The 15,467-nt window shown below is 43.4% G+C and overlaps 1 protein-coding gene across 4 annotated transcripts in view; it reads left to right on the top strand.

Moving 5' to 3' along the window:
* Positions 1-15,467, top strand: part of macf1a (microtubule actin crosslinking factor 1a) — a 235,137-nt gene that overhangs the window by 214,914 nt on the left and 4,756 nt on the right. For all 4 annotated transcript variants that reach the window (XM_080296149.1, XM_080296146.1, XM_080296147.1 and 1 more), the window contains 25 exons: positions 11-133; positions 269-370; positions 507-608; positions 768-941; positions 1,089-1,244; positions 1,367-1,564; positions 1,848-1,976; positions 2,749-2,931; positions 3,018-3,173; positions 3,298-3,504; positions 3,678-3,797; positions 3,896-4,065; positions 4,181-4,340; positions 4,428-4,622; positions 4,730-5,002; positions 5,090-5,278; positions 5,427-5,538; positions 5,668-5,822; positions 6,475-6,637; positions 6,728-6,882; positions 6,972-7,046; positions 9,066-9,083; positions 9,825-9,942; positions 11,705-11,767; positions 14,318-14,535. In XM_080296149.1, the coding sequence (XP_080152275.1) occupies positions 11-133; positions 269-370; positions 507-608; positions 768-941; positions 1,089-1,244; positions 1,367-1,564; positions 1,848-1,976; positions 2,749-2,931; positions 3,018-3,173; positions 3,298-3,504; positions 3,678-3,797; positions 3,896-4,065; positions 4,181-4,340; positions 4,428-4,622; positions 4,730-5,002; positions 5,090-5,278; positions 5,427-5,538; positions 5,668-5,822; positions 6,475-6,637; positions 6,728-6,882; positions 6,972-7,046; positions 9,066-9,083; positions 9,825-9,942; positions 11,705-11,767; positions 14,318-14,535 (3,714 nt within the window). The remainder of the gene's footprint in view (positions 1-10; positions 134-268; positions 371-506; positions 609-767; positions 942-1,088; positions 1,245-1,366; positions 1,565-1,847; positions 1,977-2,748; positions 2,932-3,017; positions 3,174-3,297; positions 3,505-3,677; positions 3,798-3,895; positions 4,066-4,180; positions 4,341-4,427; positions 4,623-4,729; positions 5,003-5,089; positions 5,279-5,426; positions 5,539-5,667; positions 5,823-6,474; positions 6,638-6,727; positions 6,883-6,971; positions 7,047-9,065; positions 9,084-9,824; positions 9,943-11,704; positions 11,768-14,317; positions 14,536-15,467) is intronic.

Genomic DNA, 15,467 nt, shown 5'->3' with positions numbered 1-15,467 from the left:
CATGTGCTAGGCCATCAAGGCGGAGACGGATGGCCTGAGGGAAGAGCTGGAGTTTGTCAGGACCCTCGGAGCTGACCTCATCTTCGCTTGTGGAGAAACTGAGAAGCCTGAAGTCAAGAAGACCATAGATGAGGTTAGAAATCACAATTTCCTCTGAGATTAATAAAGTATATCTGATTCTTAAACCAGGATCACGTTGTTGTGAAAAAGTGACCACTTCCTTCTGAAACGTTTTACTAAACGGTGACTCTTTTTATCGCTCTCTCAGATGAATGCTGCTTGGGAGGGACTGAACCGAACATGGAGAGAGAGGATGGAGAGACTGGAGGAAGCCATGACTGCCTCAGTTCAGTATCAGGATGCACTGCAGGTTTGTGCCCTTTCTTGATACAGCTGTATAGCAGTGCTACCATAAAAAGCTCAGTTGTTTTTGTACCAGTTTAACTGTGGCGATCAGGACGTTCCCGTGGATTACTGTTGGAATAATTTCTGTGTAATTTTTCCAGTCCATGTTTGACTATCTGGACAACGCAGTGATCAAGCTGTGTGAAATGTCAACTGTGGGAACTGACCTGGGAACTGTCAAACAACAGATTGAGGAGCTTAAGGTTGGAATGATAGTTGGATTTTTCACTAGTTGTGTATAAAATCTAGATATCTTACAAACACTTTTTAAAGTCAGATGTATATCAGTGCCTAACAACAAGCTGTTCTCTGTCTTATTTCGCACCTCGCTCTTCTACTTGCGCCTCCACTGACCTGAGCAGCAGTACAAGGTGGAGGTTTACCAGCAGCAGATTGACATGGAGAAGCTGAGCCACCAGGGGGAGCTGCTGTTAAAGAAAGTGTCAGACCAGACCGACAGAGACATGATCCAGGAGCCGCTGACCGAACTCCGACACCTGTGGGAAAACCTGGGGGATAAAATCACCCAACGACAGGTGATGAAAGCACATCTTAACATTTAAAATCTGAAATTTGTTCTTCGTCTCAGCTCTTCTGTTTCTCCTGAGGAAGCTGTTGATATTGTTCTTTTTGTTGGTATCCTGTAGAATTGCGTGTATTTGACTGTCTTTCTTCTACCACAGCACAAACTGGAGGCTGCCCTGCTGGCTCTGGGTCAGTTCCAGCATGCCTTGTCTGAGCTGCAGGCCTGGCTGACCCACACACACACCACTCTGGACACACAGCGACCCGTCAGCTCTGACCCCAAGGCCATCGAAATTGAGCTGGCTAAACACCATGTATGTCCTGTTATTACCTGCAGGAAGTGTATCTCTGTAATCAGTTTTAACTTTCTGAAGAGCACTTATGCGTATATTTTTCCATCCCAGCATTCAAATCTTTCTTCCTCTTTCCTTCCCAGGTTTTACGTAATGATGTGCTGTCCCATCATGCCACAGTGGACACTGTGAACAACGCTGCCGCTGAGCTGCTGGAGTCCTCTCCTGGCGATGAGGCGGGCAACCTGAGGGATCAGCTCGATCAGCTCAACCAGAGCTGGGGGAGTCTACTGCTCAAAACCCAGGAGCGACAAAAACTGCTGGAGGCCGCCCTGCAGCAGGTACTGCAAAGAAGCAGAAAATTAGATCTGTGCTTGCTTTAGTTAGATTTAACTTGACTGGTAATTAACAAAATATATATTTCATAGTGATTGTTTAGATTGTTTTTGAGCTAGATGTAGATCTTATATCATCTGAATGGTTGTGAAGTGTTGATTGTGATGCTCTGTCATTAATTTCATCATAATAGGTCTATTTGATTGTTTCATGACATGATTTTCAGTTTAGGTTCAACTTGTTCATGCTTGTTGGTGTCTCACTGGTGTCTCACTGGTGTCTTTGTAGGCTGAAGGTTTCCATGGGGAGTTGGAGGAGTTCCTCCAGTGGCTGAGGAGGACCGAGAGCCAGCTGTCTGCCGCCAAGCCAACAGGCGGTCTCCCTGAAACCGCCAGGGAGCAGTTACAGCAACACATGGTAACGTTACACCTTCATACTCACATCATCAGGGACAATACACAGGCACACGTCACAGCCCACAGTGGTTAGACACATTGGTGTTATAACTCTGAAAAAGGGAAAAAAAATACTTTATAGAATAAAAAATAAATAAACATTGAAGTACAGACTGGGATGTCTATGTGACGTGTTATCATGCTATCAGATATTGAGATTGGGCCATAACATCCACGTCACGGTAATAAAAACCAAAGTGAAACTAGCTGAATTCGATCTGCCGCGTGACTGAATTGTTAGAATTTATCAACGTTGCCAATTTACACCATTTAAAGTCTCTCTTGCATGTTTCTGAAGTGTTTTACGTCTCACATGTTGGAGTATTTTTGGTGCCTCTGTGAACAAAATAATTAACTGCTTAAAAACATTCATGTGTAGAGGAAGCATTTTAGGGTTTGTGTGACATTATGCACGTGTGCATTAGTTGTTGTTACTGCAGCTGAGGAATGCTTTCCTATCGCAGATCACAAACGAATGTTGCAAAAAAGTCTTCTGCACATATCTAATTCAGTGTTAGGACGGGATTCTGTAACAGTGCCGGAGTGCTTTGACTCCAAAATTTGTGCAGCTGCAGAGTATCGACTTACAAACGCACTCTTCATTTCACACAGAGAGACACTTGGCATATGGAGGCTATAAAAGTTTAATAGCTTGTATTGTTCTATAACGGCCTGTTAGACACGATGAAGCTCACCTTTTCATCATCTTCTGTTTGTGCTCTCGCTGTCTGCAGGAGCTCCAAGCCCAGGTGACTCTACGTGGAGAGCAGTACAATCGCCTGCTGGATCAGGGAGAGTCCATGCTGCTGGCTCGTGGAGGAGAAGAAGCAGGACCTGGTACCACCCAGACCCAGCAGAACCTGGCCATGCTGCAGAACAAGTGGGGCAGCCTCAACACCAAGATGGACGACCGCAGGGTAAATCTTTACGAATAAACCTCTCTTTGTTTTGCTCATGTGTTCTGCAGCTCTTTCGTTAACTCTGAACTCTCGAAACTTTCCAGGCAAAACTGGACGAGGCCGTTTCTTTGGCCACGGGTTTTCAGACTTCTCTGCAGGACACCATCAACTGGCTGACCCAGGCTGAGCAGACCCTGAACATGGCCCAGCCCCCCAGCCTCATACTAGACACCGTCCTCTTCCAGATTGATGAGCACAAGGTAGCAACATTAAAAATACTTATCTTAGATCGCTTACTTTTCAGATCCTGTTTGTTTCTCGATATTGTCATGAACATGCTGTTTGCGTTGCGTGTAACTCTTTCCACCCTTTGTGTCTGTCCAGGTCTTTGTCAATGAGGTGAACACCCACAGAGAGCAGGTCCTGGCTCTGGAGAAGGCCGGCTCTCAGCTTCGCTTTGCCAGCCTGAAGCAGGACGTGGTTCTGATCAAGAACCTGCTGCTCAGCGTCCAGGCCCGCTGGGACAAGCTGGTCCAGAGGTCACTGGACCGAGGCCGACACCTGGATGAGGCCCGCAAAAGAGCCAAACAGGTAGAAACAGGCTCTTTAAAGATGGTTTGTTGCGGCTACATGAAGACTATTTAAACTTTTGTGTCAGTCTGAGGATTGTTTCAGCGCTGTGGTTTTCTCTCTTATATTGACTTTGACTAAAACTTCAGAAAAAAGTGCATTAAAACAAGTTTTCATCAAATTGTTTTCTTTAGTTCCACGAGGCCTGGAGGAAGCTGACAGACTGGTTAGAAGAAGCCGAGAAAAGGCTGGACTCAGAGCTGGAGATCTCCAACGAGCCGGATAAGATCAAAGTACAGCTGACAAAGCACAAGGTACAAGAAGAAAAATGCATCATCAAATATTCAGTTTTCTTTACTGCTCCATTTCCTGCTACAGTCTTTTCTCTCCCATCATTTTTCCGCCTCTCCAGGAGTTTCAGAAAGCACTGGGATCAAAACAGCCCGTCTACGACACCACGGTGAGGTCGGGGAAGGCCATGAGGGACAAAGCTCAGCTGCCTGCAGACACGCAGAAACTGGATAACCTTTTGGGAGAAGTTCGTGACAAATGGGACACCGTCTGTGGCAAGAGCGTGGAGAGGTAACGAGAAGATGAACACTGAAACTGGTGTGCTCGGCTTCACCGGACAGGTTTGCATTACTGTGAAAAATAAAATCTGTTGAGTAATAGCTGTCATCTTCTTTTCTCCATCAAGACAACACAAGCTGGAGGAGGCTCTGCTGTTCTCTGGTCAGTTTGCTGAAGCTCTTCAGGCTTTGGTGGACTGGCTGTACCGAGTGGAGCCTCAGCTAGCAGAAGACCAGCCCGTCCACGGGGACCTGGATTTGGTGTCCAACCTCATGGACTCGCATAAGGTGTGTATATTAGAACAAACAGAACTATACTGTTATGTGAACATGTGTGCTATGTTCACTCATGACTGGTAACTTTCCCACTTACAGGCTTTCCAAAAAGAACTGGGGAAGAGAACCAGCAGCGTTCAGGCTCTGAAGCGTTCGGCCCGTGACCTGATGGAGACCGGCCGCGATGACACAGCGTGGGTCAAAGTTCAGCTTCAGGAGCTCAGCAACCGCTGGGACACAGTCTGTGCCCTATCAGTCACCAAGCAGACGCGCCTGCAGCAGGCGCTCAAACAGGTCAGAAAGGCGGCTGCACAGCTGCTTTCACTGTCAAACTTTTCTCCACATTTTTCCGTAATCAGACAATCGCAGATCCATAAAAAAATGCTCTGTGTGCCTGTCAGGCGGAGGACTTTCGCACAGCGGTGCAGCTGCTCCTGGAGTGGCTCTCAGAGGCGGAGCAGACGCTTCGTTTCCGCGGCGTCCTCCCCGAAGAGGCGGAGACTCTGCAGGCGCTGCTCCACACACACCGGGACTTCATGGGCACAGTGGAGGAGAAGAGGACTGACGTGAACAAGGCTGCTGGCATGGGAGAGGGCATCCTGACCGTGTGTCACCCCGACTCCATCACCACCATCAAACACTGGATCACTATCATCAGGGCACGCTTCGAGGAGGTGACGAAGAAATAAATCAATATTTGTCACAAGTATTGCTTTGTTGTTGAGATTTCTGACTAATTAATAACCGTTTTCAATCTGCAGGTGCTGACTTGGGCTAAACAGCACGAGCAGCGGCTGGAAACGGCTCTGACCGAAGTGCTCAACAATGCCAACCTGCTGGAGGAGCTCCTGTCATGGCTACAGTGGGCTGAGACCACACTGGTCCAAAGAGACACTGAACCACTGCCTCAGGACATCCCACAACTCAAAAACCTCATCACAGAGCATCAGGTGAGTCCTTCAGTAGCCTCAGTGACTCATCAGTTGTTTGTCTTTTTACTAAACTCGCAGACGTAGTATTTTAATGTATTACACTCTAAGACTGACTATGTTTGGACGCACATTTGAGTTACTGTCTGTTGCTGTTTGCTGTACTCAGATGTTTATGGAGGAGATGACGAGGAAGCAGCCGGATGTCGACAAAGTGACAAAAACCTACAAAAGAAAGCCAGCCGAGCCTCCCAGCAGCCTGGCGGAGAGGAGAGGCGCTCGTAAGTCTCCTGTGTTTACCTCTCAGCGAACAAATATTATCATCTCCCACGTCTGTTTCACACTGACGCTAGTGAATGTGGTCGAAAGGTGCAGGTGCCGTTTCGTTTAGCTTTACCTGTTCTCTGCAGGAAAACACCAGCAGCAGCAACAGCAGCAGGCGGCCATGCAGGTTTCTGGGGGAAACCCACGACTCAACCAGCTGTGTGCCAGGTGGCAGCAGGTGTGGCTTCTAGCTCTCGACCGGCAGCGCAAACTCAACGATGCTCTGGACAGGCTGGAGGAGGTACATTAAATTTGGTCAAGCAAAGCTACCCACACTCACTAAACATTAAACTTTATGTATTTTTTTTATTATTGTTGTTAATTAATTTTATTTGAAAAGGGACCATGCAGAGCATTAGGCAAGGCAAGGCAAGGCAAGTTTATTTGTATAGCACAATTCAACAACAAGGTGATTCAAAGTGCTTTACAGAGACATTAGAAACAAGAACAAATAAAAAGCATGATTTAAAATTGAATAAAACAAGCAAATAAACTAACTAACTAATTAACAAACAAACAAACAAACAAACAACAGTATATAAAATCAAAACAGATAAAATCAGAACAGTAGATAAAATCAGTAGTTAAATGTAAGTTTTGAAATTTAAGCTTAAAGTGTGGATTTGGTGCTTTATTCAAATGCAGCTGAGAACAGGTGAGTCTTCAACCTGGATTTAAATAAACTGAGTGTTTCAGCTGATCTGAGGCTTTCTGGGAGTTTGTTCCAGATATAAGGAGCATAAAAGCTGAATGCAGCTTCTCCGTGTCTGGTTCTGACTCTGGGATTAACATAAATATTGCCATTAAATGCTTTGTAGCAGAGTTAGCTTAAGCTAATTTGCATCTGTTGTGTACTTTGAATCCTAATTAATGCCACTGTTGTCCATTTTCAGCTCAAGGAGTTTGCCAACTTTGACTTTGACGTGTGGAGGAAGAAGTACATGCGCTGGATGAACCACAAGAAGTCCCGCGTCATGGATTTCTTCAGACGCATCGACAAAGACCAGGATGGAAAGATCACACGGCAGGAGTTCATCGACGGCATCTTGGCCTCGAGTACGAAGCTGCAGTGGTTTTGTTTTGTGTTTATATTGTTGTTTTGTTTTATATTTCAAAGACGGTAAATATCATATCTAATATCCTCAGAATTTCCAACCAGTAAGCTGGAGATGACGGCCGTGGCAGACATCTTTGACAGGGATGGAGACGGTTACATAGACTACTACGAGTTTGTTGCTGCTCTGCACCCCAACAAGGATGCCTACAGGCCGACCACTGACGCCGACAAGATCGAGGATGAGGTAAGAGGGAGCTTAGAAAAACGTCTCGCTATAAATTTAGCTCAAAACATGTCAGTTATTTACGTCTTGTCTGGTCTGTGGTTGTGCAGGTGACGCGGCAGGTAGCCCAGTGTAAATGTGCCAAGAGGTTCCAGGTGGAGCAGATAGGCGAGAACAAATACCGGGTAAGTTCAGCTTTATTTATCGATCTACTGTTAGAGATAAAATAAAGATTCAAATAATAACTTTTGGAAAAAAGATATTTTAACAGGAATTGTTTTAAAAAACTGGGTCAAAGGGGATTTACTTTGATTGTGTAGCAGTATGCAACCTTTTGAGGTGCATATGAGGTCGAAGTAGTATAAACAAACACTCAGGTTCAAATTTACACCTAACACAAGAGTGGGTGTGACAGCACCCAAAATCAATGTTTAAACAAAGATTATTTTAATGTGTGAAGCGAACGAAGAGAAGGAAGTAGAAATCTAAGCATGACTGCTAAGATTTACCCGTGAATCCCATTTGACTCTGTTCTGATTGGTTCATTATTCATTACTGACTGTGACTGCACTTCATTAACTTCTCAACTTAACTTCACAGCATTTCACGCACGTGTGTCCATCTCACATCATGATAATCATGGTGTATTTAAGTGTTTACGCTGTCGCTGTCATAATGTCATAACATCGATAGAACATGTTTATAACAACTGCGGGATGGCTGTCTTTTTCATCACAAAGCATTAATAATCCTGTAAATGCGACAGCACAGATACACACAGCGGGGTGGGAATTAGGAGCTGTAACTGAATTACTGTTGGACTGTAAAACCTGGTTCTCTGCAGGAAAAATGTGGAGTGAATCTTAAACTAGTTAACAGAGTTTTTGATGATGTCGTTCTAAATTTTATGTCACTGAAATACATTTTTGTTTAATTGTTGGGGATATTTAAATTCTGGGTTGTGAGGAGTAAAGTTTATTCAGTGTCTGAGAACCGCTGATATGGACCCGGAGCCAAAGTGTTTTCCTGTATTTGTTTTTATGAACGCCATAAAGATGAAAGACTTTAAAGACTGTGCTGTGGGAGATCATTGGCTGTATTGTAATCCTTTACCCTTTTGGAGGTAACAGCCAGTATTTTGGTACACCCAAGCATGCATGAATATTTTTTTATAAACCTTTACATTCATAGATCACCAGTAACCTGGTTAAAATCTGCCTTCTTATGTGGAAGATGTGTTTTCTTGGCATAAACACAGTAAAACCTTATTGAACCAAAAGCAAAAATACCTGTAAGAACTCAGTTTAAACAGTAATTTCTTCTAGTTTCAGAAACTATGCTTGCTTGGCTTGAAACTAAAATAAAATCAAAATAGAGGAGTAGATGTGAACCTAACTGTATGGGTCACCAAAAAACTGGACCAACATGAACAGATTAAGTGAAAAATGACTGAATATATTTAATTTTAATCCAAAATCTAACTACAGAGGAGGTGCCTTGTTACTGCACCTTTTAGGAAAATTCTCCGGACGTTGGTGTAGGGGTTAGCACTGGTTATTGATGAATTTAAATTGGCTGTAGTTATGAGGTAGATGAGGCGCTCTATGGTTAAATGTGTCTTGCAATATAAGCTGCTTGGTCAGTAAGACTAGAAAGTCATATAAATGTGAGTGCACTTGCATTATCTGTAGACTGAACTTCACACAACGTGGCAGACAGCAGCAGTCTGTGTGTGTCTGTGCAGCATTATACAGCAGACCTCAGCTCTGACCGTTTTCAGCAGCATTTCCTGGATCGGCCATCACTACCACTGCTACAGTTTGTGTCCACTCCATCATTACCCAGTGGGTAATGACATCCAGCGTCAGACTGCAGGACGCTGGGGATACTAATAGTCACAGTGTTTGTCTCTCTGCTCCTCTGTGTGTGTCTGGCTTCTCTTTTCTTCTCTGTCTTTGACTCCATCTCCTGTCTCGACTTCATCGTCACCCATTTTCACATCGCTGACGTAACTGCCGCACACGGCTTCTTTTTGCTTTCACCACTAATTGTGAGCCCAAGTTTGAGTTTTCCGAAAACACTGCACACAGATAAATGGTGTCCTTTCATACATCACAGATTCAAGTTGTCGGTATTTGTTGTTTCATTCTCTCTTTCTCTTCCCTTTGTCTTCCTCTGCTCCGTGTCTTCTGGATTTATTGTAGTTCTTCCTCGGAAACCAGGTAAAGTGACGTCCGCTGCTGCGAGTGGACGTGTGAAAGCTGCTTCCCCGTTCTCCACTGAAGGAGTGCACCGCTTCCTGTTTCCGTATACTTGAAGAAAATACCGTTATGATACAGTAAATCTGTATTTATTTAATTTTACGTTTTCAAGGAAGAAGCACTCCTTTGTGGCTTTGCAACGTGTAAGCGGGTTTCACCGTCCGCTCGTGTTTCTGCTGTGATTTGTTTGGTGTTGAGAGTGACAAATTGCACAATGTGAAGCTGGCGACAGTGACATGGCTGAAGGGGTAATTAGTGGTTCGGTGATATATAGTGTGCTTGGGACTGAAGCTGGGAAACAAATCAAGCTGCTTGGAGAGAGATCCAGAAAATTCCTTCTGTGCTGGTATCGCTTGGAGGTCTGCTTCGCTGGGCGGTTTGAAAAACAATAACACGTTAGAAAACTTCAAAGACTGAATATAAATACATGATTGATTTATATTGTGTGTGACGATGCGTGGATATGAGTGGCTGGGTGAACTGGGCTGAGATCTGTAACTTCTGTCAGTGCATGGTTTTTCTGTCAGTGCATGGAGTAGAAACGATGCTCAGATTTGGTACTTGGGCTTCTTGGTGTGATGGTTGTAAATCTTTAGAAACCAAATAGTTGTTTTTACTCATTAATTTTTTCCCCCTGATTCCCTCTTCTGTTTCCACTCTTTTTGGCCCTTCTTCCCTCCGTTTTTATGTCACCTGCCCCAGTTTGGAGACTCTCAGCAGCTGCGTTTGGTGAGGATTTTGCGCAGCACGGTGATGGTGAGAGTCGGAGGAGGTTGGATGGCTCTAGACGAGTTTCTGGTCAAGAACGATCCATGCAGAGGTGAGCAAAGTGGGCACACAAACAGATCAGCCTCCTCTCATTTATATACACACACACACACACACACACACACACACACACACACACACACACACACACACACGAGCCTGACCGATACTGGATTACAATGGGGCTTTTTTTTAGGCATATCAGCACAATTTCAATTTGACACATGCATTTTTGATTGGAAAAAAGTAAAAATAAATAATAAAAAGTAAATAATTAGCTGTGAAAAATAATTATATTGATTAGTGTATACACTGGAAATAATTCTGACATAATAATTCTACATTTTCACCTCAATTAAACTTAAATTAGATCTGCTTTGTTATTAGCATATATCTTCTTAGCTTTTATAATCAGAATTTGTTTGTTGGCAAACTTTTAAATTTATATGATTAACTTTCAGTTAGCACTCTACTAAACTTTTCATTATGTGTAGTGACGATTTTCAACATTTTATTTTTAGCTAAAACTTTTAATACACTATCTATACTTTAGCTTTGTGGCTAAGAATTTTAACTGCAAATCGTGCTTTTAGCTAATAACTTTTATAACTTTTTATTCCTGATTTTATTTAGAAACGTGTCAGTTATGATTAATACAATTTTTGATTCTTATATATTTTAAGCTAACTCAAACCATTAACTATAACTTTCAAGTTAGTAATTATGAACTTTTTAGCTTTAGCTAGCATTAGCATTAGTAAACTGTTAGCTCGTACGTTAAGCTGATATTTTCCAGCTTCTCATTCCTACTTAAATCTTTTTGTAACTGTTTATCTCTTAACAGTTAACTCCTAACCACATGTGTTAATTAGTTTTTTAATTTAATTCTTTTTCAAATGTTTATCTGTTATGTTTAAGCAACAGTTTAAACTTCCATTATGATTAGCTAACATTTTCCAACTTTATATTGATACTTTTATCTCTTTTAGTCATTTGTCTGTCAGGTTTAGTTGACAATTTATTTTATCTCATGATTCTAACTGCTTTTACATATATATATTTTTTATTTTTAAAAAACTTTTTAAAATCTGATTAGATCATTTATGCAGTTTTATTATTACTAAGTATCAGTTCTTTTTAGTTTAGCTTTAGTTGTAGGCTTTAGGTCTGAAAAGAATCTTTAAAAAAGCCTCATCATTAAAACTTGAAGCCATTTATGGGGACTAAGATGCTTTTTTAAATGAATGGGGCACCATCTTGAGAAAAAATATCCAGTGGTATATATCGATCAGGCACAAGCACTTAAGACACCATCACACCAAAGCAAACAAACCCTCAAAGATGTTTCTCAACATGTTTACAACGCCGAACACAAGTGGCTGAACGCAAACGGAGACAAAACACGAAATAAAGGACAAAACACACAAACCGACTCAAGTTTCTTTAGTTTTTCTGTCAGCAGGTGATGCAGTGAAGCGCACCGTCTCATTTTTCTATCCAGTGTTTTCTTCCAGTGACGTCGGTGTAATTGTTGTGCTCCTCGGAGTGGTGTTTCTCTCTCCCTGTCTCCATCTCTCTTCCCCAATCTGTCATTTCCCTCCGAGCCCATCCTCTGTCGATCCCAAAGGACTCAATCTTCATCATCATCTTATCTCGTCACGTTTTATTTCTGTATACACACACGTCCTCTCCTCGGCCTCTCTCTGTTCATTCTTTCTTAAATAAAAAACGTAGTATTGCATGGTGCATGATCCTCAGTTTCTCTTTATTCCCTTTCTTTTTTTTCCCTCTCTCCCTTTTTTCTCTCTTCTCAGTGCAACATCCAGGAATAAAGATTCTCCGCTCCGATTCGAGTAGCTCCATCTCATCTCGTATAGGTTGGATTTCTCCTCTCTCTCTCACGCTTTCTCTTCGCTGCCTGTGTTTCCTCCGTCTGGTTTGGTTTTGATTGTTTTTTTGTGTTCCCCTGGGCTTCCACCTTTCTTTTTTTTCTCTTCTTCTTCATTCTTTTTTTTGTTGCTCTTATCTTTATCGTTCTCCCCTTTCTCTTCTTCTTCCTTGGTTTGGTGGTTTGGCCTTATTGCTGTGCCTTGCTGACTGTGATCACCTGACTAACATTATGTCTCCCCACTGTTCCTCCCCTACTGTTGCTGCTGGCTCCAGCCCTGAAATCCTGATCTGTTCCCTTTTTCCAACACCTTTCAGGGGTCTCCGACACTCGTCCGGACCCCAAGAGTTCAGCTGTGTGTGTGTTTGTGTGTGTTTAGGGCTCGTGTGTATCTAAAGCTGTTTTTTAACAGATTGGTTAAACAGTCTTAGGATTGTGTGTGTGTGTGTGTGAGAGAGAGACTTTCTTCATTCCACTTCCAGCATGCAGTTATTTCACGTTGTCTCTTGTGTCTCTTAGTGACTGTCACTCCTGGCTATTTCTGCTGCCGAGGTATCTACACTTCCTCTCTGTCTCTCACTCACCATCCATCCATCCATCCATCCATCCATTCATCTCCATCTTTAACCACAGCTGTCCTCTGTGTGTCTATATATGTGTGTTTGTTCACGTGTGTGTGCTCTTTATAACCGTGGTCAGGTTTGTGCGTTGAAGGCATTCATGTCAGTCCCGTCTGTGTGGCACATGTTTGCGTCATGCTTTCCTCACTCACAGTAAAAAGCAGGATTTGGCCAACCCCCTGGTCTTTAGATGTAACTCGAGGTTTGCTGATTTTTACAAAGTAAATCCGTAAATAAGACATTATTGAGACAAGAAGAGAGCGTGTGTAAAACTAAATGAATAAACACAGAAAAAAAATACAGCGGTCACTATGAGTACTAAGTAAAGACAGAGCTGCTCTTTTGTCTGCTTCGTAGAGAAGAACGTAAAAACTCTTGATTTGTAGGAGAAAAATATTGGTGTCTTAGACCTGGGCGTGGCCAGCCTGGGTTTCTAATAACGCTGGCTTTCCAACGCGGCTCCTTTAAATGTGATGGCTGGTTGGTGGGAGACACAATTACAGGGTGCACCTGGCTGGCTGGCTTTGAGGGGGGACATAATTACAGGGTGCACCCGTTTAATTGACTGGCCTTGCTATTCAGTTGCTCGGGACGAGCTAGCTGCAGCCCTCCTCTCCTTCTTCTTCTTTTTAAGATTTTTTCCACTCTTTTCTTTCACTCCATTTCTCCTCCACTCTGAATCTGTGTCCTCTCTCCCTCTCTCTTTCTTTCTGTATTTATTTGTTCTCTCTTGAACCCTCCCGTTGTCCTCGGTCTCTCCACTCTCTCTTTTTGTGGCTGGCTTCTCCAGGCTTGCTGTTGTCTGCTGGGGCTGCTGCACCACTTTTTGTCCAAGAATGCCGCTGAGTGTTTTTTGAAGACGGGAGAAACCCTGAATCTCTGGGTTCTCTCCTGCTAAGCATAAACCAGGCATGACCCCCACATGTATTTATACACAATCTGTGTGTATACAGCAGAGCTGAGATGCTCCTTTGCAGCAAGAAGTGAAAAACTACTTGAGATCTTGTTGACAAACAGCATAAGAGCAGCTGCACTTTGCTTCCAGCGCGCTCAGACGATTTTAAGCAGATACGCAACGAAAGTGTGGCACTCAGTCACAGTTTGCAGATTATGAGAGCAGAGACGCGTGCTGTTGCTTAAGGAGTTATTTAAGGAGGAGTCTTTCACTTTTATATGTGATCTATAAAATAGTCTATCAGTCTTATTTCTCTGTTTACAGCATCAGGAAGCAGCGAGTGGGCTGCTGTCAGTACCTGTAAAGTTTGCTCATACAGGTGTTACGAAGCATGCATGGTGGCCTGCTTCTTAGCCACACAATTAAACTACCTGTTTATTCAGTTTTATTTTTTTGGCATAAACATTACATTTCCAATAATATTGATAGTTTCCCTTTATTTCATAAATGATGTATCAAACTGATTTGCAATGTGGCCCCCTGCTGGGTGAGAACAGTACTGCAGGTGGGCCTCAAGAAGTTATTTACAATAAAGGAAAATAAGTTTGAAATAACCACCAAGTTTTATAGTCTTTCTCTGAAGCAATGGCATTGTGTCTCCGAACTCGTGTCCACCAGTGTCGATGACTAGCTGACTTTCGTTGCGTATCGCAGTAATTAATTTGCTCCCACCTTTGCACTCAAACAAAACACGCCCCTCGCTCGCCTCCCACCTTAAAAATGACTCAACCGAAGTGCACTTAACAGTCCCTCAGTCCCCGAAACCCCACCCGACCAAACACCTGCTCTGCTCACGCGCACTCTCAAAGAAACATGCACCGACTCTGACGTCTGCAGCCAAGGAAGCACTGACTTTCTCCCTCACTCTGCTCGCTCCCTCTGCCGCCCCCTGCTGGAGGAAACCTCCGAGCCGACTCGAACCCAGACTCATTGTTCCCTTCCCTGTCCGTCTCTTTATGTCCAGCTCGAGGTCGCACCAACCTGGAGCTAAGGGAGAAGTTCATCCTTCCTGAAGGAGCGTCTCAGGGTCTGGCCGCCTTCCGGTCCCGGGGCCGTCGCTCCAAGCCGGGCTCTCGGAACGCCTCGCCCACCCGCTCCTCTTCCTCGGCCTCCCACAGTGGAGCTTCCCTCCCCTCTGCTCCCTCTGCCCCAGCCACCCCGACGGCCTCTGCATCATCCAGGGTAAGGTTTTTCCCTCGAGTCATTACACAGCATTAATGACAGAGCAGGGATATAAGCACTGAGTAATAAACATTTACAGTAAATTTTGAACTAATAGTGGTTTAAAAGTTGGTTTTGTAACACTTTTAAGTAATATTCAAAATACTAGAAAATATGGTTAAACACACATCTGATACTATCATAGGAAATGAAACTTCTTATTACTTGATCAAGTTATCTACCCAAAACATTAAAAGCCTTGAATCCCACTGCACAGGCTGAAATGTGCTTGTTACTTAAAAGCAAACATTCTGCATGAAGTGTAGAAGTGCCCTCGACCTAAAGATATAAAAGATGGCCTTGGCAGTATGAAGTTAGTTTTCAGACGTAATAATTGTAGCGTTGATCTTACTGAGAAATCAGGGAACGCTGTCAGACACGCCTTAAAGCATGCCCTACTTTAACCACCTGTTTTATTCTGTTTAGGGAATGTCAAGAAAAACAAATGTAATTTTTGCTATATATTACTTAATAACTTTGGTGTAATATGAAAGGGGGAGCTCTTTGTCAGTAGGAAAGTCCAAAATTTATGCTTTTAAATTTTCCAGAGCTGGCTGATCGGCCTTTCCAAGGAGTCTCCCCCTAGAGCGAGGGTGGGGAACTCCAGGCCTCAAGGGCTGTGTCCTCCAGGTTTTAAATATCCGCCTGTGTCAACTCACCTGAATCAAATGATTAGCTCATTATCAGCTCTGGAGAACTTCAAGACATGTTGAGGAGGTATTTTAAATCAGCTGTGTTCAAGCTGTGATCAAGGATGCATCTAAAACCTGCAGGACACTGGGCCTTGAGGCCTGGAGTTCCCTGACCCTTCCCTAGGGTCCCTAGATTTTTGTAGCTCACACACACACACACACACACACACACACACACACACACACACACACACACACACA

Source organism: Astatotilapia calliptera, chromosome 22 (genome assembly GCF_964374335.1).
Source record: "Astatotilapia calliptera chromosome 22, fAstCal68.1, whole genome shotgun sequence".
Classification (NCBI taxonomy): domain Eukaryota; kingdom Metazoa; phylum Chordata; class Actinopteri; order Cichliformes; family Cichlidae; genus Astatotilapia; species Astatotilapia calliptera.
This window is presented reverse-complemented; position numbering and strand designations above follow the sequence as displayed.